At 34.4% G+C, this 26,496-nt stretch overlaps 1 protein-coding gene across 1 annotated transcript in view; it reads right to left on the bottom strand.

The window, feature by feature from the left end:
• ERp60 (disulfide-isomerase A3) overlaps positions 1-26,496 on the bottom strand; it is a 44,416-nt gene that overhangs the window by 3,715 nt on the left and 14,205 nt on the right. Inside the window, exons 2-7 of the mRNA XM_089102572.1 lie at positions 25,001-25,209; positions 21,356-21,584; positions 16,842-17,059; positions 14,624-14,819; positions 11,050-11,278; positions 7,211-7,339 (exon numbers count right to left, since the gene is read on the bottom strand). Coding sequence (XP_088958698.1) covers positions 7,211-7,339; positions 11,050-11,278; positions 14,624-14,819; positions 16,842-17,059; positions 21,356-21,584; positions 25,001-25,209 — 1,210 coding nt within the window. The remainder of the gene's footprint in view (positions 1-7,210; positions 7,340-11,049; positions 11,279-14,623; positions 14,820-16,841; positions 17,060-21,355; positions 21,585-25,000; positions 25,210-26,496) is intronic.

Here is a 26,496-nt window from a genome sequence, read left to right on the forward strand (position 1 = left end):
CACTAAACCAGTTTACTGGTACTTTTCTCGTTACTCTTGATTATTTTGAATTTATTGAGAAACAATTTCAAATTAGTGTTCGAATTTGTGATTTTGAATAGCTCAAATGTTTGGAAAAAAGGAGCCTCCAAAACAACCTCCTGATAGGGATATGAGTAAGTCACCATTTCAACCATCTTCAAAAGCCCTTGCTAGAAACCCCCCTTACAACTGCGAATGTACCAGCAACCTCTCTGAAGAGTATTCTTACCCTAAACATGGATGCCACCCAATGTCCATCACCCTCAATAACTGATACGGAAAAAGATGAAGAAGGCTTTAAGATAGTAAACTCGGCTAAGCGTAGAAGACAGAGAACAAAAAGTCCACCAGACCCAGCAATAATACATCAAACCGATACCACGAACAACTCTTCAAGAAATCCAGCCGATTCCCCAGTAATTATTCAACTAGTTCCCCAATCTGATTATTGCTTGTTTACACACCGTGACCTACCAAAGTTGCGAGTTTCCCTCCTCAAGACCATTCGTTGCAACTTTATTATGAATATAAACAGATCAGGATCCTTATATATCCTTTTGAACGATCCCACATCGATGAAAAAGGTAATGGAGGTAAAAAGTGTTGAAAATGTTGTTGTCGCACCCCACATGTGGTCCCCAAGCCCGATACAAACAAAGATTGTGCTCTACAATGTCCCTAAATCGTTTCTAAACTCGGACCTGATGGAAGCATTGATGAACGAAAAAGGTGAATGCATTCCGGTCTCTAGTGTTCATACCCTTGGTCGCGAAAATACTGAAACTTCAAACTTTAAAATTGTGTTGTTTGAGCTTCAAGGACAATTCAATATTGACAAAGTGTTCCTTTTTGGCCAACAAAAACCTTTCCAGCCTTTCGAAGAAAAACCATTGCAATGTACAAAATATCTAAGGCTTGGGCATTCAGATAAACACTGTAGAGAGGATTCCAACATTTTTAAGATTTGCCTAGGCAAGAACCATAATAAGTCAAAGTGTCAATTTTATCCAACATGTACTAAATGTAAGGGCAAACACCCGTCCTTAGATAAAGGAAACTGTCCCAAATATAAACAAAGAGCAGAGATACTAAGAATAGCTAAAGCGCAACAAATTCCAATCCCTTTTGTAGCCATGCAAGTCGCAAAGACACCAAGAGTCCCCCGTCCCCCAACAGGCCCCAGGCAACCAACAGCCCCTGAACCACCAACAGGTCCCAGGCAACCAGCAGCCTCGAGGACACCAAGAGTTCCCAATGCTTCCCCTAGTATTGAAAATTTTCAGAATAATCTCATCCGAGATAAAACTAATCCATTGTTCCCCTTGATATCAAGTGCCCCCCCAAAAAAACTAAAGAACCCCCTTTCGGAAAATCCTGCGCAAGGAAAGACATCTAGACCGACAAAGCTACCTGGAATTACTCCCCACAGATTTCACACAGTTTCTCCAAATGCTTTGGAAGATGAATCAAACGTGTACTTTAAATTAGCCAGCTTTACAGTTACCTCTATGCTCATCTCCCAATCAGTTGAAATGCATTATTCTGAAGAATTTGGCAAAAACCTACTTTAGTGTGACCATAGTTTCAGAAGCAGAAATTCAAAATGAGAGTTTTTTAAGCCAACATTGGCTGATTGAGTCACAATCAGAATCCCCGACGACAAATTAATGTGTGACATTTCGTTTTTAACTAATTTATCCCTTTCTAATAACATTGCTTTTAATAATCCCGATATAGATGATAATCAGCATGCCAACCCTATAAGCAGCCCCCCCTGTTACCCTAACAAATGCTAGCTGTAAATACCTTGATATTTTCGATTTTGCTACCAATGTGAAGACTAAATTAATAAATAATAATTCCCTTAATGTTCTTTGTTTCAACATCGGAATCATCCGGGATAATTGGCTTAAACTTAAAAATTTCATTCCAACTAATAATGTTTGCCTTTTTGGTGTACTGTAATAAAAAGAGCCATGACTTTGCAATAATGATGGTACTAGGGATTTCTTATCCCATGGTTGCTAAATAATCCATATGCCCAGGAGATTGATAATTAGTTCTGGTGGTATCTCACTTTACATCCGTTCGAATGTAAATTTTACCAGGCTATCAGAGTGAGAATCTATTTTCTCTACACAACTAAATCTCAGATGTATTTATTCAATAATTGTTAACATAGTTATCGGCAAAAATTCCTGTATGCTCTCCTTAATTTATAAATCTCCTCCATTTTCGACCTCATGTTTTTGTAATATGTTTGATGATTTTTTAATTTTATAAACATACCCTATAAAAAGGCAATAGTTCTTGGGGAATTTAATTGCAACCTACTTAATGTTGATAAAAATATTGAATATGACACTTTTTTGAATCGGTAACAACGAGTGGTCTTCTACCCACAATTTTTTTCCCTAGTACTGTTGATTCTGTGTGATTACCATCAGCACTAATTAATAACCATTTCTTTTCTACTTCCCTGGGAAATGAACGATCCTCAAATATAATATTTTTGGATCTGTCAGATCATTTTCCTACTTACTTGTCCCTACCGCTGCGGCCACTAAATCTTCACTCTAGAATTAATTTCTCGGCAGCTACTCGAAGTTACAGCTCTGCAAATATAAACCATTTCATCGATTGCCTAAGAACCACTGACTGGTCCGATGTCTTATATTGTCAAGAAGTAAATTCTTCCACAAATGGTTTTGCACATAGGCTAAGTGAAATTATCCATTCAACTTTTCCTATTCGTAAACCTAACCGGAAAAATATCCCTATTCGCCCCTGGATGTGACGTACCCTCATTGTCTCCTCATATCGTAAAAACAAATTATATAAGTTAGCCTGTAAGACCAGTAGTGATATTGACCTATCAAATTATAAAAATTATAAAAATTTATACACTAAACAGATCTGCGAAGCGATGAGAAATTATTATTATACAAAAATTCTCAATTGCAAAGGAAACCTGAAAAAGATTTGGTCCACCATTAATGATATACTCACAAAAAATAGGAACTCAAAGTCAATACCTATTCGCCTTAAAGACACAAATGGTAGATTAATTGACCCTTTTCATGCACCTGATACATTTAATAAATATTTTTCTAATGTTCCTCAAACTGACTCCCGCTTCTCCTCACCAGATGTATTCCCTTGCTTCAGTTTTAGATCCATGTTTTTTTGCCCAACTGATAGCAATGAGGTACTTCAAATCATCGGTTCTCTCCCTAATAGTTTTACTCCTGACTGTATTGGATTAAGTAATTAGCTCCTGAAGACCATTTCTCCTTTTGTTTACGAGCCCATCAAGCATATTGCCAACCTATCTTCAACCCAAGGAGTTTTCCCTGATTTACTAAAGTCAGCCATTGTTATTCCAGTTCTTAAAAAGGGCGATCCAGCTGAGAGAGGTAATTATCGTCCAATCTCAATTATTCCTGTTATATCCAAAGTGCTCGAGAGAATCATCTTCAGACGTCTGTCTCTCTTTCTGTTTGACAGTCAGCACTCCGTATCCTTGATTTCTCCTCACCCATATGGCTTTAGGCCGAATTTCTCAACTTCTCATGCTCTAATTGACGCCACACAGTTCATACGCTCACAACTCGACCTTAAAAAAACTGTATTGGGCTTATTTTTGGATTTTTCTAAGGCCTTTGACATAGTCCATTATAATATTTTAATAAGTAAATTAAATAGTTATGGTATTCGTGGTGTTCCCCTCTCTTGGTTTGATTCTTATCTATCTGGAAGGGTACAGAGTGTGAGCCTGGGTGGAGTATACTCTCAGCCCTTACCTGTTTGGAGGGGTGTCCCACAAGGCTCTGTTCTAGGCCCTATTTTATTTCTCCTATATATCAATGATCTTGTTATAGACCTGGGCCCTTCAGTGTATCCTGCATTATTTGCTGATGACGGCAACTTCTTCATCACTGGCACCAATCTACCATTGGCAATAACGTCTACCCAAGTCCTTCTGAACAGAGTCCAGGCATGGTGCCTTGCGAATAACATGACCATTAATAGCAAAAAAAGTCAAATAGTATTATTCAGAACCCCCTACAACAAAAACGTTATTCAACCTGCTCTTGGTCTCAGGTACTCCTCCGACATCCTCCCACAAGTGGAGGTTGCCAAGTTTCTTGGTGTATTTATTGACTCATGCTTGTCATTCTCTAATCATATTTCTTACATAACAGCAATAATTTTGAGACAAGTTGCTATGATTAGCCATGTGAATTTTTTTCTTCCTCCTGACATCCTAGTTACCCTCTATTATTCCTTTATTTTTCCTTGCCTTTCTTATTGCGGATCTGTTTGGGGAAATACAAAACGGTCCTTCACTAAAAAACTCAAATTTGCCCAAAACCGTGCCATTAAAGCAGTTTTTCGGCTTCCCCATCTATATCCAACTCGTGATTTGTATTCAGATTTTGGAATGGCTCCACTTGATCAAATCATACAAAAACTAAACTTATCGCTTGCTTACTCTGCTTTCCACAATAATCTTCCACCTCAACTACTAACCTATTATAATATTAATAATTCGGAAGCCCACTGTCTCCGTTCATCCAATAGAGCTTTTAAAATTCCTAAATGCGTCTCAAGTGCTGCCGAGCAATCTCCCATTTACAAATCTATTATTCAATGGAACAAAATTCCCTCCAGTGTTGAACTTGCCACAAGTTTTTGCAAGTTGTATAAAAATGTAACAAAACTTGATATTATAATTTGATTTATCCATTTTTAACAAATTTGCTCTAATTACCAGTGTTTTATTCTTCTATTATTTTTTTTTCTCAGTGTTACTTTAATTTTTTTTTCTTTTTTTGGTCCTTAACAAGTTATCTTCTAGGATCTTTATTGTTATTGATGTTTGTGTTATGTTTTTATTCAAATAAAATTGAATTGAATTGTTTCATTGTAATTGAAGTGTTCTCATGTGAAGTGTTTATCATGTATTTTTCAATTTGATAAATTTACTCCTTTTATATGCAGTTTATAGTTTAGCTTAAATTAGGGACATATGAGCTTATAATTCGGAATGAATCCCCAAAAGAAAAAAAAATGAATACTATCCAAAAGAGCCGCCAAAAGCAATAAAAAAAGCAGCAGTTCAGCCTTAGCCTACGTGACATATATTCTATAAAGAAGCCAAAAAAACATATTTTTTTTAATTGTTTTAAAAACCAATTTTAATACAAGGAAGGCTTTTTAGGAATCCAAAAGAGCAAAAAAAAAAAAAAAAAAAAAATCAATAACAAATTTGCCCATTTCAAATGTTTTAAAGGTGACAAAACAGCTATAGGCAAAGGGAATTATGAAAAAATTAAGCTTCTAGGTTCAAACTTATATTCAAAGTTTTTACCCAAATAATTGAGGAATTTTGTGATACGGTATTTGTAGTTTTGTACGCAGTAATGCTCGATGAAAAAAAAAACTACTAATTTTGATAATTTTTATGTTAAGAATACATAGCTAATAGATACTTCAACTATTATGCAAGGGTTCTGAAACGCCACATCCATTTCGTTTCTACCTGATTTCTACTTCTCTTGGTGAAAAACAAAGAAGATTAGTTTCCAGCCAGCGACTTGTGAATTTTTGAACTCATGAATAGGCTCGAATCTGTTGTAAATCTAAGCCGTGATTTGAGAAAGACTGATGAAAACATTAATGTTTGCGGTCAACATTGATCGCGCCGCCGGCATTTTACCGGCGGATCGCTATTTTTGGCCCCACCGCCGCCAGTCCCTCCTTGGCGCGGCGCCGGCGTCTAACAGTAGGATCATTCCCTATGTCAACCATTATACAAAGCCGGACCGAAATGCAAGTGCTTCGGAGAACATTTAGACAAGTATAAACATAAGCGACATTCGATTTTTTCACGGGTAGACAAATCAGATTTCTCTTGAACGCAAAACTTGGCTCCACCTTTGTAACAATTAATTTTAAAGAATCTAATTTTAAATTAATTTATTCCAATGCATATATAAAAATCGGTAATTAGTAGTGCAATGTAATTATTAGATGTTTTTAGAAATCACAAGTAGGTTTCGAAGTCTAGAGTTGGTTTCAAACGCATTTTGAGAAAGTTTCTGGGAAACTACGTGTTCCAGGGTAATATACACTGGACCGCTGATGGCAGATTAAATGGGAGGAGCTGTTTGTACGTGCCGGGAATGTAGTAGCCAAAAATCACTGAACCGTGATATTACTGTATATAATAATTGTGACAAAGCTCATCATCCTTCACATGCACGCAACCTGCATGCAACATTCGACAGATGCAGATTTTCAGCAAACCATTCGGCTTTATCTGGTACCAAGTACGCGGCATTTTAGAAATCTAAAAAACTGAAGAAACTTCACATTGAAGTTTTTCCATATTTTATTGGAACTTTTATGTTTTCATTGAAGAAAACGCACTATTCTGACAGAACTCGTAAGTAATCTCTATGTTTTCTTGGCGTTTTATCCGGTACCCAGTACGTGGCATCAAAGTTGTTCAGGAATCCTTTCAATTTCCACTGAATTTTCTCCATATTTTATTGAAGTTTTTGTGTTATAAAAGACACATGCTAAAAACAGAATTTTATAAACATTTTATTCTTAATTTTAAAGTAATCTTCCCATATTCTATTGTTTTCTTAACGTTTTACCACAAGATGCAGACTATTTTGACAGAGTATTTCAGCTTTTATTCGCATGCAGAAATAAATATGTAATGTTAGATACGTGCAGAATACCAGCTAACCCTCCTGTAACATTTTGTCCCGTTAAAAGTCCGCGGCTTCAGAGTTTTACTAGAATTTCCTCCATATTTTAAAAGACATTTTTTCGGTTCTACCAGAAAACACTAACCATTCCAACACAGCTCATCAGCCTTCACATGCATACAGCAACGTGGCATCAGGATTTTACCGGAATCTCATCATATTTTATTGAACTTTTTTGAAAATTCATTAAAAGATACAGACTGTTTCAGTAGAGTTTATCAACCTTCAAATTTAAGCAGCAAAGTTATACACTGTTTAGTGTATGCAGAGTTCCAACTAGCCCCTCTTTTTCCCTATGTCCGATATAGGACAAAAGCACCGCGCAGAAACGTCTCCTAGTAGACATTAACTGACTTGAAAAAAGGAAAAACATCCAAGCATTAAAGCAGGACAAAGAGACTTACTCTATATTGCACAGGCTTGCCCCCTTTAGGCATCCAGAAAAGAGTGGGAAAGCCAGATACATCAAATCCAGTCGGAACATCGTTTGCAGTGGCATCAAATTTAGCAATAACGACATCTTCTCCTTTCATCTTAAAAGAGTATAATGTTCAAGTTCAAAAACGTAAATAAGAAATTAATAGAAAATAAAAAGTTGTTTGTTTTACACTGAATAAACAAATAAATAAATAAAATATTGATTAGAAGCCTATCAGCAGATAGAGCATATATTGCATTCCCAGTGAATACAACAGAGAGGAAGATATGACTCCAAGGTTGATCCCAAGAGCCAATCCTCCAAAGTACTGGAGAATATGTAGTAAATCACGGAAATCAGAAACATATTTGGCCCTGTTTCATAAAGATGCTCTCTCCTTCAGAAACTAGTTCGGTTGTCAACAGGGGGGCACCTAGAAATCCATTTTGGAGGGAGAGGGAGTCGGAAGAGTCTAAAGACTATTTTGTCAGCTTTTTATAAGCATTATCAAACCCAAGTCACAATTCCACAATCTATTGTTTTTATCAATAGCATCCTCACATTCTTTTTCAATGAAACATTTTTTTTTTTTTTTTTTTTTTTTTAGTTACAAGCAGAGATGAATTGACATTAAGAAAAACAGCAAGTTTTTATTATAAAATTGAGGACAGTTCTTCCTATAGAATCGATGTCTTGATTGGCTTTGGGCCAAAGATAGAAGAACCTCTCTTGCCACAAGAGTGCAATAAATATATTTCATTCACTTTTCGAAGTACAATATTTTCTTCTCTCTGACTAAACCCTAATTATTTTGTAATCCAGAAATTTTTTTACCGCAATATAATCCGCTTATTTTCAGAAAAATTTCAGGCTGGATCCGAAAATTAAATTTAAATTAGAAAATTAAAATTTAGGCAGCCTAGTTCTACTGGGCAACAGTGCAATTTCAATGGCAATAACTTTAATTCCATTGAACCCACGTCAATGCTCTGTCCTTTCTTATCAATTTTCCCTACTATTTGGTCTAGAAAGAAGCTATCTCAACAAGATATATACATCTCTATGAGAGTGCCATATGGCAACTTCTGGAGCAAAAGGCTGGCAAGCATAATAAGGGCACCATTATAATCTCCATAGTAAAAAATTCCTTGACTTGAAGTTTACAATCCCCCTTTCCATGTGTTCCCCTTCCCATTCCCCCTAGTAAGCGAAACTAAAAGATGTGTTTTGAAAGGAAACTCCCTAATGAACACAAAGGTTATTTACTAATTTCTAAGAAAATAATTGAATGTTCACGAGCGAATCGCTTGAAAAAACACAGGTAACAACATAATCCCCAGGCCCCTTAGTTATGTGACGAAGCTGCACACATCTGTGGGAAAATTTAAAGGAGGTAAGAAGTAAAACTTGTATAATACCATGATAATAAAAAAAAAAAAAAAAAATATTGACGTCTTAGTTATGTCGCCCAAATTAAACAAAGATATTACTGTAAGGTTTATTGTTGTTGTCAGGTATGTCTAAAAAAAATGAAAAGGAGCAAAAATTAACAAAAACAAAGTTTTCTTACGGAAGAAAAAAAAGGGATTTCGTGACGTTCTTAAATAAAGTGATTCGTGACGTTTTCCAATATCTGTAGAGTTCTAAAACTCGCGCTTTACTGACATCAGAAAACAAACTCAATAAGACATAATTGGGAGTAGAAAAGTCCTTAAGTAGTCCTCGAAAAATAAAAGGCTAATTTATAAGGCTCTTAATAGTCTTTCACCGGCCACGAAATCAATAAATTTTTGTATATAATCTTGATTCTCCAAAAAAACTAAAGCAAGCCGAGTTTTCAGTAAAGCCCCTTTTTTCAGAATTCTGTAAACATTGGGAAATAACAAGAGTCAGTTTACTTGAATCAGTTCCGCATATATGTGTTGCATAAACTGCGAAAGTATCATTTTTGTCCTTCTAAGTTTTCAAGTTTGCTCTTTAATTCTCAAAAAAAAAAAAATTTTTTATTAGTATACTGTAAAACTAACTATAATAACTGTAATATACGATGCAAAATCAACTAGGTGATACCATGACGAATGGACATCTACATTGAACTATTTTCAACAAAGCTACTTTTATTAGATAATTCCAATTACGCCGTATGATTTTTACATCCAGCTGCACAACTTCACATAAGTGAGGTTGGTGCTTCCCTCGTGAGCTTAGCAAGACGGTAAGGTTCCTATGTAGAATCATTCAGAATCAGACTTACTAGAATTTGGCTTTTGTCTCATCTTTATAAGGATTTGAACACTCAGAAAAGCCAACAGAAAGCCAACAGAAATTTGAACACTTAGAAAAGCCCCTTTAGAAAGCCAACACTTGATGATACAATTAATTATTACAGATAATTCTTTATTTTCCAGTATTTTAATGTTGAAGCACTTGATTGAATCTTAGCTCTAATGTTTGTAAATATTCTCTAGAAATAAGGATTGATAATAAACCTAAACAAAGTCAGATTTTTTTGTAACCTAACTATAATGATTAATAACGATTAAGTCATTATTTGGTTTATCTATTATTTATTATAGTAAATCCTATACAATTTATTAAATACAATTAACTAAGTTGCATTTCATGAACTTGACAATGTATGACTGTCTTCCTATTAGTAAGAACAATAAACAAAATAGATATCAAAATCTAAGGAAAAGGAAACACCTGTGTATTAAAAAAAACATTAAAACTCATTTTTACCAATTAAATAGAAACATCTGGTCTATAACATTCCTAGTCCTGTTTCACAAGCTGTTTAAAATAATTACCTGATATATTTCTTATAGAAAGTTTACCTTTGCTTTGGTAAAAAAAAAACGATGTTCTCATTTGAACTGTAAAATAAAAACATCGGTTTGAAATGCAAAACGTTCACTTTGACCCAAAAATAAATAAATATATGAACAATATAATAGATATACAGAAACTAAATTTGCTCAAAAAATTTCAAGAATCATTCTTGGATAATGCAATGCTAATTTTTAATCCGATAAGCCGTGGACCACGAAATACCTGAAGCAACTAGCTAGAATTAACTAGAATTAGACGCTAGCAGCATAGTTCAGGGTGTACTTAAGCTGAAAAAAGCTACAAAATATCATTGCCAGTGTCATTAGAATAAATAAAACGAAGTATTCTATTTGAAATATGGCACCCCTGCTTGAGAGTATCACATAAGTGGCGTTCGGCTGTCAAAAAGATGATCAGACAATTTGTTAGTAGTGATACTGAAAGAGAACTACTGAAAATTGAACTACTGATGCTGAAAACAGACTAGAAGTTGATATTAGCACAAAAATTTTGCTCTTTCTTTAACAAGCAAGGAGTGCAGTTGATGTAAATACTCTGATAGAAGACCGTAAATCTGATAAATCAAACAAGTTACTCAGTACGATGTAACACAAATTAAATTTGTATTAGCTACGATATTCTTGAATAATAAATAATAAACGGAAAACTAAATGGTGTAAATTTTTGTTTTCATTGAACATACAAAGCAAGAATGTCAACAGAAGTAAAACTCGTAACAGCTTTGACTTTTCATTTTTTTTTTCTCTTTGTTTCTTTTTTTGTTTTCACTCTGCTTTATTTTCGTTTTTATTTTGACTTATTTTTTCTTAGTTTTAATTTTGTTAAAATACAGTGTTTAACACCGTATAACAGTGTTAAACACTGTATTACCGACTCAATTGACTAAGATACGTAGCAAGATAGCTGATTAAACAGAAAAATGCTGATTTATCAGTTAAACAGCCACGCGAAATTATATCCAACTTATCTTACTTTAGTACCCAATTCATCAAAAATGGGTGCGAGTTTCTTGCAATGTCCACACCAAGGGGCATAAAATTCAATGAGAACATCTTTGCCCGACTTGAGAATCACGTCATCGAAATTCTTGGCAACAGCAACGGTTACAGGGCCGTCTTGAGTTGGAACTGGTTCAGACTTGATGTGAGGCTCCAGTTTGCCTTCCTTCAAATCTTTCAAGAACTGATCAAAGGCCTCCATCCTAAAAGAATAGCAAATAAACATGATACCAGATTTGCAGGTTCTACATTACTTCGAACTTTACTTAGGTTCCCTGAAAACATGAGAAGGTACATTTTAATCCTTACATATTAAATTTACAAAACATGAAAATCGTTAGCTTTTAGAGGGGATGGGAGGGTAAGGCACACACATCCACAAAAAGTGCCACATTTTATGACATTTCGGGCAGAAATGACACTTGTCTGACAAGACCCACCTTTTCTACCCCCCTCCCCCTTCCCTGAAAACTTAGATAGTCACCCTTGGGCACAGTTTATATAATTAGACAGTATGATCATTCTCTATCTCTCCCATTATAAAAACCCGGACATTATAAAACCCATTATAAACAGGCTAAACAAGCTAAGGCAGAGAGAAGAGGGAGGAGCTTTTTGTTCAGGATGACCAGAAATGATCTGCAATAAGTTTACTGGTACAAAAACCCGGACAAAAACCCATTATAAAACAGGCTAAACAAGCTAAGGCAGAAAGAAGTGGGAGGAGCTTTTTGTTCACGATGACCAGAAATGATCTGCGATAAGCTTACTGTATATTCTGTCTACTGTGCCCTTGGGTAATAAATAGACAATAATTAAGAATCAGCTAATATTTTTTGGGGATACCAGCCCACCAAAGTCTCACGATATGGCTATCTTGAAATTTTGTGCTGATGATGCCAGGAAGGTCTCTCCCATACAGGTGTGTTTTATTTAATAAAATAATTAAATTTATTCATAATATTCACGCAGGATGAGAAGAATACCACTCCGTAAACCCCCATGCAAAGTATATAATGATCTCCTCTTTCCTTTTTGAAAATTTTGCCGTTAGGAAAATTGGGATATTTCACCCTAAGACATATGGAGCCTAAACTATTATGGATTATGGGCCATTGGCACCAGCCAAAAATTATGCATTTATAGGTAAAAACACCTGTTTTTGCAACGGCCACAAGGGTTGAACGACATTCAGAAGAAAACGCAATGAACTGGTTTCCTTGAACCTCTGGCAAGCACCACTCTGAGGCCTGTTCCATTACAAATAATATTTCAGTGGCTTTATTTCGGCAAGAAAAGGCAACTAAATGAAGATTAGACATGATAAGAAAAATCGTTGCGATTAGCTGTTTCTCCAAATTACTTGTTTATCAGTATATCATAAAACTAAAAAAAAAAAAAAATCGAAAAAGAGAAATAAAAGAGGCCAGCCCGACATTCCGCAATTTTTTCATTGATATAACGAGCTACATTTTAGCAAAAGAATCTCAGATGTTTTTTTCTTTTAATAGTTGTTCAGTAAGTTCAAAAGTTAGGAATTATTTTTCAAAACAAGCTTTGTTCTCACCTTGAAACTTGCCCATTAGTAACATATTTACTAAATCTGGTAGAGTATTCAAATAAAATTGGTCAATTCATTTTTAAAAACAATATGCATGAAGCGTAGAAAAATATTATAGAGGGAATAAATTAAATTTTATTGATTTTTATTAACTACTCGCCCCTTTCCATAGAACTATCTATCATGAAAACATCTAATTCTGGAATTACTAGCTAGTATAACCTGTTTTTATAACCTTCTTGAGTTTCTTTTAATTAGAGTACCTACTAGCCAACAAGTAACAGAAACTTGTGATGGTCTCTTAATTATGGATTTTTTTAGTTTCTTTAGATTAAAAAATCAACTAGCCGGCAAAGTAGCGAAAATTTGTTATAGCATTTTTTTCATTGATATAATGAGCTACATTTTAGCAGAAGAATTACAGATGTTTTTTATTGTTATCTAGTAAAGTCAAAAGTTAAAAATTATTTTTCAAAAAACAAGTGTTGCTCTCATACTGAAACTTGCCCATTAATTACATATTTAGTAAATCTGGTACAGTATTCAAATAAGCTTATTCGATCCGTTTTTAAACGACATGCATGAAGCGTATAGAAATATTATACCAGAGAACAAATTAAATTTTATCGATTTTGTACTGACTAACTGGCCCTTTTCCATGGAACTTTCTACCCTGTAAAAATATAATTCTGGAATTAATATCTGTAACCTAGCTTCTTTTTTTAGTTTCTTTCCATTAGAGACCTACTAGTCAACAAGTAACGTAAATTTGAGATGGCCTCCTAATTATGGCCTTTTTGAGTTTCTTTTAACTAGTGTACCTACTAGCCAACAAGTAACGAAAATTTTTGATGGTCTCTTAATTACGGGTTTTTTAGTTTCTTTCCAGCAGAAAAGTAACGAAAAATTTCTTATAGGCTTTTAATTATAGCCTTTTGAGTTTCTTTTAGTTAGACTATCTACTAGCCAAAAAGTAACAGAAATTTATCATGACCTTTTAGTTATAGCCTTTTCAATTTTCTTTTCATTGGAGTATCCAAAAGCCAACAAGCAATGGAAATTTGTGATAGTTTTTTTCTTTGGCTATCCTAGGTGTGCAATGGGATGCTTGGAAAAAGCTTGGCTTACCATGTACAATAAGCAGATCCATCTTCTTCATTGAAGAGAAAACCGATGGAAGGTGGAATCTTGCCAGTGTCAAAATAAGAGATTAAAACCATTTCGAGGATTCTGGGAGCACGGTCAGAAGTGGGAAGGTATGGCTAGTGTTTATTCGACAACACACTGAAATAAGGAACTCAACGGAGGCACTAGGCTCAGCAGCGTTTCAATACCGATTTGTCACAGTCTTTCTGTCCCATTGTTCAATATAACCGAGTCATGGACATATCTCATTAAAATTCACAAGATTAATTTCTTCTAAAATAAGGAAATTCTTGAGATAAAGAAAAGCCACTGGTTTTATATCTTATTTTGGAGCTATGTATTTCTGAACTCACAGAACCAAAACACATTTTGTAATAATTTTCAATATTAAACTTTTTAGTTCACAAAGTAAACCCCAAATTATAGAATAATATTTCCTTACAAAAGGTCTATTAGCAAAACATATTTACATAAAACTGCAGCGATAGAGCTATCCTTTTAGTCAGAAATCCAAAATATAAAAATCTTTTCGAAAATACATTTAAAGGCAAACAACCCCTAAATTAGCCAAGATTCGTGAGTAAATATAAGTGTGGAATCAATGCATAATCCTCCACTACTAGCTACCATATTCCAATTAGACACTACATATAATGCACAGCGTTGCTACTTCAAACTTGTTTTATTTGTCCAGATGCTTTATTTTGACATAGTTTATTAGCTTTTCATCATAGTTTTGGTTGAGCCTGTGAGATCAAAACAGAAGCCAAAATTTCGGCAAAAAGTTTAGCAGATCTATAAAAGGGGTTTCATAAACAAATTTTAGGATGAAAAAACTTACGAAAATTCTTCCTTCATAACAAACTTCAAATTCTGAGCATTTCGTGCAGCAATTTTTGGCTTGTCTCCAGTGACGTAATCAAAACCAAACTCATTCAATTCCTGTTGGAAATCATCTTTATCCGAGATGGCAAAAGTAAAGTCATCCTTGTAGCTTTGAGCGATTTTCATTATCCTATTGCGCCAGTAATTGGTTCCTGAAAGCAACAACAAATATAAAATATCAAAAATGTTAAAGTTGTAGTTAATAGTGTACAGAGACAGGCATATATGCACAGTTATCTAATCCAAAAGAGAGGAGGGGGGGATTCCATCTGAAGCTTATTAGGAAAATACCGGCAAAATAATGGCATTTAAGACATGACCAAAGGTTACCTCCCTCTCCTCACCTAGTTGCTTTTATATTAAGAGTCTGGATAATCAAGCTTGAGTCTAGGATGGTATAGGATCCCAGAAGTCTGAGCCTTGAGAGATAGTGGGTAGGCTAGAAGCAAAAAGAGCACTTTTAAGCCAAAATATCCCTTTTCCAAGGAAATTCTTAGAGGGAATAATTCCTGATCTTCAGACATTTGTGGTTCAATAATAGCTTCCGAGCCCCTCTAAATCTTAAATTTGTAAGTTTCTTGAAGATGGCCATTATCTAGGTCACTAGCGCCAATTAGGATTTTTTTTTTCATTCATAAAATCGATTAGTGATATTTACATAACCTGAATCCAATTTTTTACATTTTAGGGACCCTATAGATAAAGCAAAGCACTTGAAACTGGGAACTATCGTCTCCAATAAATGTTCCCATACTATGGGACTTGACAATGAAGAATGAGTTGCAATCTTTTAAGATGGAATATTCGATTTCTATCTTTGATTGATTAAACTCTATTAATTAATATAACAAAGAGCGTCCGTAAAAGTTTGTCAGGGGGGGGGGGGCTTTATGAAAGTTCCTCAATTTTGCGCATACTCTATTACTGAAGTGTAGTTCCTATTTCAAGTACTGCAAAATCTTTACATATATTTTTGGTCTTCTCGGTTGACCTTTCTCCCGACAATGCTCTGTGATACCTTTAAGACAAAATACATTTTTCTTTTCTCAAATTTAAAAGACTTGTCTAAAATTAAGACAAGTTCAGAAAGATTTCTAGAAAAAAATTGAAGGGAAAATAGAGTTTCAGTTCACGTTTTTAAATATCCTTCATCAAAACCAATTTAAAATTCAGACTGCAGCAAAAATTTGCTCATCAATTCCGAACTTGGAATCCCTGTGGATGCAAGAAGCAAACCCAGAATCTGATTTAATGGGGCACATGACGTTTAGGGGTTTTTTATTCAATATACAACCAGCAAGTATGTATTTTTCACATTCCAGCCCAATTGGGAAACGAGCTTACTAGAGTTCTGTCTTTCAAATAATTTACATAGGAAAAGAATGTAGGAAAAATATGATTAGTCAGAAACAAAGATTCTTTAAATGAAGCATCACATAGACCCTTCAGAAGCCAACCTGATCAAGTCATCTTTTTTACTTTCTTTAGGTTTTATCATCAAAGAAAACAAAAGTTAAATATTGGTACTAAAAAAAATAATACAAAAAACTTAATGCTACTGTATGCTAAATGATTTTTTTTAAACCAATTTTGCAAAGTTCATAATAAATCCCCTTTAGAACATTCTCCATACTCAAGTAAATTGCCACAGCATAATGATACTCTTTTTTGGTGACAAAGGATCAAGGGTCGATGTTTGCTGTGGTAACACGAAAAATAGGATACAGGAGTATTCAAGTGAATACCAACAACCAAAAAGTCAGCATATTTTCTAAAAAAGATGATAAGTATGTTAAAATTTCAATTACTCACCAGCAAAGAATCCCTTTAAACTTACGCCTCTGTTTATTTAAAGGACTTGATATGTTCAAACAGGTTTGTAAAAGGAAGAAAAAACTGAAATAAATTAAACACAATTTTCCCCAGGGAATATATATATTCTTCCGAATCCACAGCAAAATAAGAAACAAGGACATTTAAATCAAGCAGCATTATCACTGTCGAGTAGATGATAAGTACATTAAAATTTCAATCAAAACCAGTAAAGAATCCTTTTAAATTTACTTTTGTTTTTTGGGAGGATTCGATAAGATTAACATCTGAAAGGTTCAAATAGGGTTGTAATTTGTGAATTAACATCAAACAAAATTTTTTCCAGAAAAAAAAATTATTACCTTTTGCATTTTTGACATAATCAACAGTGTAATAAGCAACAACCAAAGGGGCTTTAAATTGAGCAGCATTATCATTAGTTCTATGGCCACAGAGGCCATGGTAATTACTCTCAATCCAGTTATTCAAGTCTGTCTTGTCAGCAGGTCCTTCATAAACTAAGTAATCTGGTTCAAACTTGGACTGCAAGTGCTTGGCACGGAACAGCACCACATTATCCCTTAAAAGAAAAAAAAACTTACAAAAGAAGAGAAAAACTAGTGAAAAATAAATATCTACTGTGATGAATGACTGAAAAACGCACGGTGTCATGCGCATCACAGGAGAATGCACATCCAATGATGCCGAAAAGTAACTTTCATAAAAAAAAAAACCTAATTACTCATCAACAAAATATAGTTTAGTCTTTATTTTAAGTGGTCCAAATTTGGAATGCAAGTGAACAATACAATGAAAATAATACAACAGAACAATACAATGTTATCAGATAAAAGAGCAAAACTAAATTTAAGACACAAAGAAAAAAAGATGCTCTGAGATCCACCGGCTTGTGAATTTAGTGATGTTTATAGAAAGAATAAGAAAACGATCCAATCATCACAAACGTTTGATGCTATGGTAAAATTCTTAGACTATTTCTCTACAGATCTATCATTGTTCTGGAATCCCAAAAGCCAAATCTTCAGAATATCTCTGCCAAGGATCCACCCCCACCCCTCACCACCTGACAGAATAATTAGAGTCACATTTAAATGTGCAATACGAAAGGAATAATCCACTGTTTTAAAGCACTGTAAATATACTATAAATTATGCCGTACTTTGCTGGCTAGAGAGCATGGGATACAGCCTAAAATGTTATTTTTGGGTGGGGGATGAGCGACTTGCTTTGCTTATTTTCCCGCAGGTTTATTCCATCTTTGTAGGAATCTGTCAGAGAAAGGAACAGTTTTTGGGCGTTTGTTTATTCAAAAAGTAAAATAGACTATTAAAAATAAAATTTTATTTGGCAAAAACTGTCTGCTGGGGAAATCCAACCCCTCCTTATGGAGATATGACTCTAACTGTGCATACACACAAGCGGGAAATTCACCATTGAAATTGGTCTGAACGAATTCTATCTCTAGAAAATTTACCAAAGAAATAGAGTAGAGGCACTGGGAGATGACGTCAGTAATTGGAAAGTTAATCGATTCTGTACTTAAATTACATGGATGAAATGCGTGGATCTTGAACATCGAGTGTCACGCTAAAGAGTTAGTTTCACAAAAAAAAAGGAATTAAATAGGATGAAAAAGTGATATTAAACAGGGTTATCATAAGCACTCTTTTTGGACGACATATCCTCCTTTTCAAGCCTTGTCCTTCCTCCTATAACAAAAAATCCAGACTGTCCTCCTTTTAGTGCTTGACTACCATAAAACACGTACACAACCATGATTCCCTAATAGAACATTAAATAATAGTCAAAGTGAACATATATAAATAAGATGAAAAATATTTTACTCATTAGGACAGAACTTTTTGTTGTGGTTTATTTAGAAATAAATATCGTTTCTGCAAGGATAAAGAACATTGTCAAAGGTGATTTATATGGATACATTGAAGGCAATTGATGTGAATTTTATTTTAATAATGGAAATTAGCTGATAAACCTTTGAGGTGGTTAGATCGCTTCATCCTTTGTTAATGGTATTTAAAAATGAAAGCAGCACCACCAGCACTTGGTCATTTTCAAAAATTGACCTGTCAGAAATGCCACAAATACCAAATGCCTTCGTTTCTTCACTAAAAATAACGTAAATACCCTCCATTCCTTTGAACAGATGTCCTCCTTTGAGATATTTTCACATAATAGCACTAATATTAGTTAACAAGAAAATTGACCAAATGACAATTGCCTAGGTGGTATTATTAGTGAGGATGGATGCAGTCAAGGTTTAAAAGGTAGAACGTCAGAGCTATAGGGCTCTAATTGCAGTTGAAAAAATTTGAAAACGGGAAAAAAGGTGCCAGGTCTAAGAATAGAATACTAGAAACCACAGTAATAACAATGGTCAAACATGAATCTTGAATGTGAGTGCTTTGAAAAGCTGAAGAAGAAATAGCCTACTAGTCATTATCCAGAGGAATTATCTAAGGACAGCTGTAGGCATTCACTTAACTGACTGAATAAAACAAAATATGGTTCAATCCCGATTTATAAGGCTATATCGAAAGGAAGGCTAAAGTGGTTAGAACACTTCTTACGGATGAAGGATGATAAGTTGCCAAAAATCGTACTTAGTGATCATTTGAAGGATGAAATTGAAGGAAGAAGTTGAAGGATGACAGTGATCATAATCTAGTCTGTGAGGCGTGCCTAAAAGATATCTGCAGGAAACCCAAGAACATATCTGCAAAATGGGAAAAAAATACTCCCCCCCCCCCGAAATGTTCGTCTGACTCGTAAAAACGTAACAAAACTGGAAGGCTAAGGTGGTTAGGCCACTTCTTACGGATGAAGGATTATAAGTTGCCAAAAATCGTACTTAGTGATCATTTGAAGGATGAAATTGAAGGATGATAGTGATCATAATCTAGTATGTGAGGCGTGCCTAAAAAATATATGCAGGAAACCCAAAAACATATCTGCAAAATGGAAAAAAATACTCCCCCCCCCCAAAAAAAAAAAATAATCGTCTGACTCGTAAAAACGTAACAAAACTGGAAGGCTAAGGTGGTTAGGCCACTTCTTACGGATGAAGGATGATAAGTTGCCAAAAATCGTACTTAGTGATCATTTGAAGGATAAAATTGAAGGATGATAGTGATCATAATCTAGTCTGTGAGGCGTGCCTAAAAGATATCTGCAGGAAACCCAAAACATATCTGCAAAATGAAAAAAAAATTGGAAAAAAATACAAAATGAACTATCACTCCATTCTTCAACTTCTTTAAAGTTGTAATGGCACTCTTTCCTTTTAACTTTCATTAAAATATTAACTTCGTTCTCGAAAAAATTAACTCTTAATTTTCGAAATGGATAAATTTGGATAGTTTCAGAAAGACCATTTAGACTGAAAGCAAAAAATAAGACCAAAGTAGGCGCATACATTAATCATCAGATTCGACAACTCACTTGTTGGTTAACTCATCAGAACACATTATTGGTCTGTCAAACGATAGGAAAATTCCTACCTTCCATTCCTACCAATTAGAGAATTCCTACCTTCTTACCGATGAAGGATGATAAGTTGCCAAAAATCGTCATCATTTATATGGGGAAAATTGAGGAAGATATGCAAGATGCTTTCCATGGGAACTAGCTAAGAAAATGTTTAAGTAGTCCTTTGAACGAGTGTATATCAAAAGATAAGCTAAGCAAAAACCAAGGTCTGATCCCATTGTCTATGGCTATAATAAAAAAAAGGTTAAGATAGTTAGGTCAAACTTCATAGATGTAGGTTGCAAAAATTTAGATTTTTGGCAATTCAGCTGACGCAAAAAAGATGCAAAGGAAATAGGAACTTCATGGGACAGAGTGAACTATGAATTTCTGACCAGAGTGGATTGAAAAGGGAGCATCTGCAGCAGCTCTGTCTCCCTCATGTGCCTTAGTGCTGGCAAACGCAGCCATGAGTATTGTCAATTATCAATATTATTTACCAATTGGCATTAGTATTATCACTTCTATAGAATAAAAATTTTAATTTCTATTAAATTTTTTTGTGTAATGTTGTGCATTCTTTTTCCTTTTATATACATATTTCATCGCAATTTCCAGATAATGAGCATTTTAATGAAGCCATTTATTGAATAAAATTAAGACAGATTTTTCTTGGTTAGCAATTTTAAATCATTGTTCAGTCATCGACTTCTCTCTTAAGCTTAAAAAGCACGTTTGAATAAAATATATGGTTTCAAGGCAAGCATTTTGATAAAGCCACCAAGTCAGCCAATGGTGTTGATTCCTGGAAATTGGGAGGGGGGGGGGGAGGGGGGGCAAAATGTATTATTCAAAATCTAGAGGACGGCAATTTTGTTGTTTTTCAATGAAAATACCAAAAAAGATATTTCTCAAAACTGGGGGTGGGACAAGTTCCCCTCCCAATTGATGCCACTGACTGCAAAGTATTTGGTTTGTAACTTTGTTCCTCATTCACGCCTTAAAGATTCTGTTACGTAAAAAGCACAAGTAAAAAAGACATAAAAACTGATGCATATCTCTTATGTTAAACATAGAAGAGAAGGCTTTTAGACCTGCCCTCCCAACATCTCAAGATTTCTATGTATATATTTCATATTAATCCACTATTTTGCGTTTTATTCCATTCCACCACCTCCTACCCTCCCCCCGCATAGATTCGAGAATGTGTCCCTAGCGTCAGTATAACCTTTTTTCTTCTTAATTCATGACTTTATTTGACCTTATCCAGCTTGCCAAGCATTTTTTTTCCTTCTCCTCGAGGCTCAAGGCTCTTATAGAAGCAGACTAAAATTCACCATTAGACACAAGAAAAGAAAAGAGGACTCACTTATATCCGTAACGAGAAAGAACATCAGCGTTGCCTGAGTGTCCAAACATGACATTTTCTCTGAGCTTATCAGCCAATTTCAAGAAAGTTTCTTTCAATTTGGATTCTCCTTCAAAGAAACCAACAACTACTGATTCATCCTTGCTAATAAATGATTTGACATCTGAATCAGATTTCAATTCCTTAGCTGCAGGTCCAGCTTGTGCTCTCATATACTTGATAATTCCAGCTAAAACAAGGTTATATATTCAGTTTAGTCAATTAAAGGGGGTGTGAACACTTGGTGGGATGGAGTCATATACTTTTAATTATACTGTCTATCTGGTAGAATCTGACCCTTTTTTGGCAGATAGAAATGTCCAAAATGAAATCTGTTTGTTCTGGTGGAGTAATGCCCCATTCACGATGAGATTTAGTAATGTCGAGATTTAGCTAGCGTTAATTTAAGCCAATCAAAATTTTTCGTAGAATTTTTCATCCATTCAAAAACATTTTTAGAAAAGTCTTATAGGCGCAAACTGGAGACAGCTAAACATTGGCATTAGTAAAATCTCATAATAAATAGGCCTTAATAAGCCTGGTTTGTTGAGCAAGCTGAAATCTCCCTAACAAAGGCACACAGAATGGTGTTAATTCAGACTTACAGGAGGAAGTTTACAACACCGGGGAAAAAAACTTTCTTTTCGAGTCCCCTCCCCCAAAAAAGAAATATTACATAAAATCACATACTTTTGGCAACTTAATACCTCAAAAGATTAAATGACGTTTCCCTGTTTTTATATGTACCAGATAACATAGAGGCCAGTCTCTTGAATATTGAGAATATTCCCATACCAAGCTGAATCAACAGAATTGGGAAAAGATTAACGTAATCTTCTGTAATTTCCAGTCTTTAATATCCAATATAATGGTACAATTTCCCCTACAAAACTTATAACACATTAAGCCACTTCTTCATTCAGCAATATTTTGCAAATAAACTAACAACTACTTCAGACTAGGACAGAGCAGGGGTAACTTATATTTTTCACAATTCGCCAGGAAGGATGAAGGGGAAACTCAGAAACTCTCATCCAATAATTTTTTGAAAATATCTCTTAATAAACAATGAAGATCAACGCAAAGGCTGTCCCTTTTGGGAAACAAGCTTACTAGGGTTCTGAGTGAGAACTGGCTCAGTGTCAAAAAAATATAATCACTAAAAACATCTAGCGTTTGTGAACATCTAGCAAGTGTGATAACCTGGCAAAAATTGGTGTAACTGGTAAAATTAGTGTGATAATAAGCGTATGATCTCAGTTTCGAAAATAATCACAATTATACAGCTTTAAAAAACACCAAATGCTAGCTGGCGTTGTCGATTTTTTTTTTTACATTAGGGCCAGTTTTCACTCATTGCACTACAGAACAAAAATCATCAAGATACAAGTTTTTAGATACTTGTGAGACACGTGAGCTTTGATGCATGGGCCTTCCCACAAATTGACATTCCTGAGGGGTAATTTCAATTCCATTGTGCTGAAAAAACAAAAAGAGAAAAAATTCTTTGCTTTAGAATTCAGTAAAAAAGAAGAGGAATATTATCATTTCCAAAAATGCCCCCTCTTTTCAAGCGGAAATTCTCAAGAAGCGAATTCTGACGAGTTTGAAATTACTTTTTGTATTGTGACTCTTTCAGATTCAGTAAATATATATGTATCTTCAAAGGGCCCATTTCAACTCCTGCCTAGGCCTTATTATGGTGTCTAAAACACATTTCCATTATTGTCTGAAATATGGTTGCATCATTTACCAATGCCAACATAAAACCAATTTTAGGCATAGTGCAAAGTAGTTTCAATTGTGCCCAGAATGCAGTTGTATCTGGGAATCAGTTACTTACCCTAATTTGTCTCATCACTGAGAAGATTATTAGGAAAAAACAGGTGCAGCTTTTCTAAGCAGGACCCCTGTCTTTGCGAACTTAGAGAAATTTTGGGAACCATCAGTTCTAAAAGTTTTCTTAATTTATTCAATGTTTGTTGCTTTATGAATGGGTTGAAGTCTATTTCATAAAAAATTTGAAACAATTATAATTTAACAAAAATTTAAGATTGCAAATACTTAGGACAAATACACAATTTATTCAAGGTGTAGTGCTCCCTGCATGTAGGCGAGCATAATGTTTGAAAAAAAAATGATTAAATGTTATAATTTTCTTCTTAGATCACAACTTTAATGAGATTTTTGCGTCTACAGTGCCATGTAAGTCCAAAAATACATAAATACTTTTCACAGAAAACATATTTTTTTTGTATCCAATCACTAGTTAAATCAATAAACTAATCTTCTACCAAATCGCCTTCCAAATATGGGCCATCAATGACTCTAATCTAATCTTTCTAACAGATTATTAATAAATGAACTTTTTTTCAAATTATTATGGGTCAGGAAAATACAGAGAGATCTCCTTACTAAGAGTACAAACATGGTACATGTATGCACATTTTACTTACTGTTTGTCAAAAATAAATATGAAGATCAATTTAAAAACTTAATGAAAAAAAAAATTCCTAAAATATATTCTTCTTTTTGGTCATGTCTGAGAGCAGCTTTAGTACCCTGTCTAGTGACGTCAATTGGGGGGGGGGGCAGAGGATCTTGAAAAATTTAGAAAAAAGTATGCTTTTAGATAAAAGATGCTATCATTAGGGAGAGGAATTTCCTCAAAAATTGCCTTTTTTGGTATTTTCTTTGAAAAAACTGAAAACAACAAACATCCACCCCTAAATTTTCTCAAATTGGCACCCCTGATGTTGTCAGCTTTATGGTTCCCAAAATGCAAATATGGCTTAGGACATATTGAGAATCAATTGGACGCCTTGAAAGAAAGTTGATATACTAGATCCAAATCATGATAGACATCAGTGTCTGGTTGACATGAGAGGCCACAGATTTGGAGCCAGAGAAAGTAATAACTTTTTGAATTTCTAATTAGGTTTGATGTACATTTAAAAGATCTCCAAGAGCCATTTTACTAACAGCGATCGCAGCAAACATATTGCATAGATCACCAAATAAAGTTTCAGAGCACCTACACATGAGGTGGGGTAGAATGCATCAGAGGCAAACAGTTCCCAATTTTTGGACCTTCAACATTGTAAGTTGATCTTTATAATTGTGAGCACTTAGTTGGGTAAACTGTCAGGAGAGCATTTTCCAAGGGAGGAAGAGGGTTAATCATAAAAATATATCTTCACACAAATATTTTTTAAGGGTAAAGGGAGGCGGGGTGCCATTCAGACCAATCTCAAACGTTAAGAATCTTCCCTATTTTCTCCCCTCTCCTTCTGAACGTATGCTGAAAAAAAAAAACTTTGTTGGTCCCTGAATTAAATTGTAATTTGTACATGGGAAAAGGCGATTCAATACTGTAATTACTGAATGACAACAAATATTTGATTCTCTTTCACAACAGTGCACCAAGTCCACTTGCCTTGTTTCCTTTCTTTCATCCCTTACTGGAAAATGATCATACTCGCCACAGGAAGTTGGTCCTACAGTCCATAAAAAACTCTTGAGCTCTTACCCTCATAATGAAAATACTACGCAACAAAAATTTTAGATTAATATTAAGGAGCCACAAAATGTGTTTTTTTTTTGTACCTGCTTCTCTTGGGCCATTGTATTCAGCATTGACTTCCCCATTCTTGAAAATTTTGAGAGTTGGATATCCTCGTACTTCATACTTGCTACATGTGTCTTTGCCTTCTTCTGTGCAGTCAACCTTTACTAATTGAATGGGTGGATCATCTTTCACCAGAGTTTCTGCAGCTTTATCAAATTCTGGTTTAAGTCTTTTACAATGTCCAAACCTACAAAATAATTGTGCTTCATGAAAAAAAAAAAAAAAAAAACCCAAGGCCATATGCATATTTGCCACTATAAGCCACTTATCTATACTACTAAAAGCTATATTTGGAACAAAAAAGTAAAAGAACTTTCCCAAAAGATAGTTTCAAGCACTAGAAAGGAGCAGGTATGTTGGAAGGTCTTTTTCAAAGAACATTTTGCAGAACAATTCGAACTATTTTCACCCCAAAAGATATGACACAGCAAATTCATACTATCCTATCAAATCCCATTCATATCTAAAAAAAAGGCTACAAAAAGTACTTGAGCTACCTCATTAATGGATATGCAGCTATACTATACGCTCTTTTCCTTAGACTGCAAAATTCTAAGCATACTGAGACACGCTTTTCAATTGTGTAAAAAGTGGCTTACCTAAATTCACACAGAAAAGAATAGCAGGATTATCTTTTCCAATTGTTTGTTCACAGCACTTTGTGACCTAAGAGCAAAATTCTCCTACTTCTTGAAACCTTATTCCAGGAAAGAGATGATTAAACCTTTTGCATGCTCATTTTCAACTTTTTGATAGTATGGTTAACAAAATTGGATAATTTTAATTTTTTCTTTAGCCAATTAATGACAGTGAAAACAAATAAGCAGGATTTAAACTGACAATGCAGAATTTTTTCAGTAAACTCATTTGATTTTTTCAGTAAAGTACAAATTATATTCTTGGCTCTTAGAAAATAAAAAAAAAAAGTTTTTTTTAACTGAAAGTAAAGAGCGACATCAAAACATAAAACAAACAGAAATTATTCCATATATGAAAGGGGTTGTCCCCTGCTCAATACCCCACTCTTTACGTTAAATTTTTTATTGTTTTATAAAGCCGAGTTGTGAGAAAGTCAAACTTTAGCGTAAAGAGCGGGGTGTTGAGGAGGGGACAGCCCCTTTCATATACAGAATAATTTCTGTAGTTTTAATGTTGCTCCTTACTTTCAGTAAAAAAAACTTGTTTTGTTTTATTTTCTAAGAGCCAGAATATAATTTGTACTTTACTGAAAAATTCAAATGAATTTACTGAAAAAATCTGCATTGTCAGTTTAATATACATATGCTGATATTTATTCCTTAAAATCTTAATTGATTTTCAATTTCTTAAAATTAGAAAAATTAAAATATTTAAAAGTATTTTTTCAGTAAATTAGAAATTATATTCTGGCTTTCAGAAAGCCTGGGGCTTAGAAACCTACTCATATTAATTTCTGCTCGTTTTGAGTTTAACTCTTATTTATTTTAATTAATAA

The sequence above is a fragment of the Artemia sp. Qi Xiang Cuo genome, chromosome 16 (assembly GCF_049724085.1).
Source record: "Artemia sp. Qi Xiang Cuo chromosome 16, ASM4972408v1, whole genome shotgun sequence".
Classification (NCBI taxonomy): Eukaryota; Metazoa; Arthropoda; class Branchiopoda; order Anostraca; family Artemiidae; genus Artemia; species Artemia sp. Qi Xiang Cuo.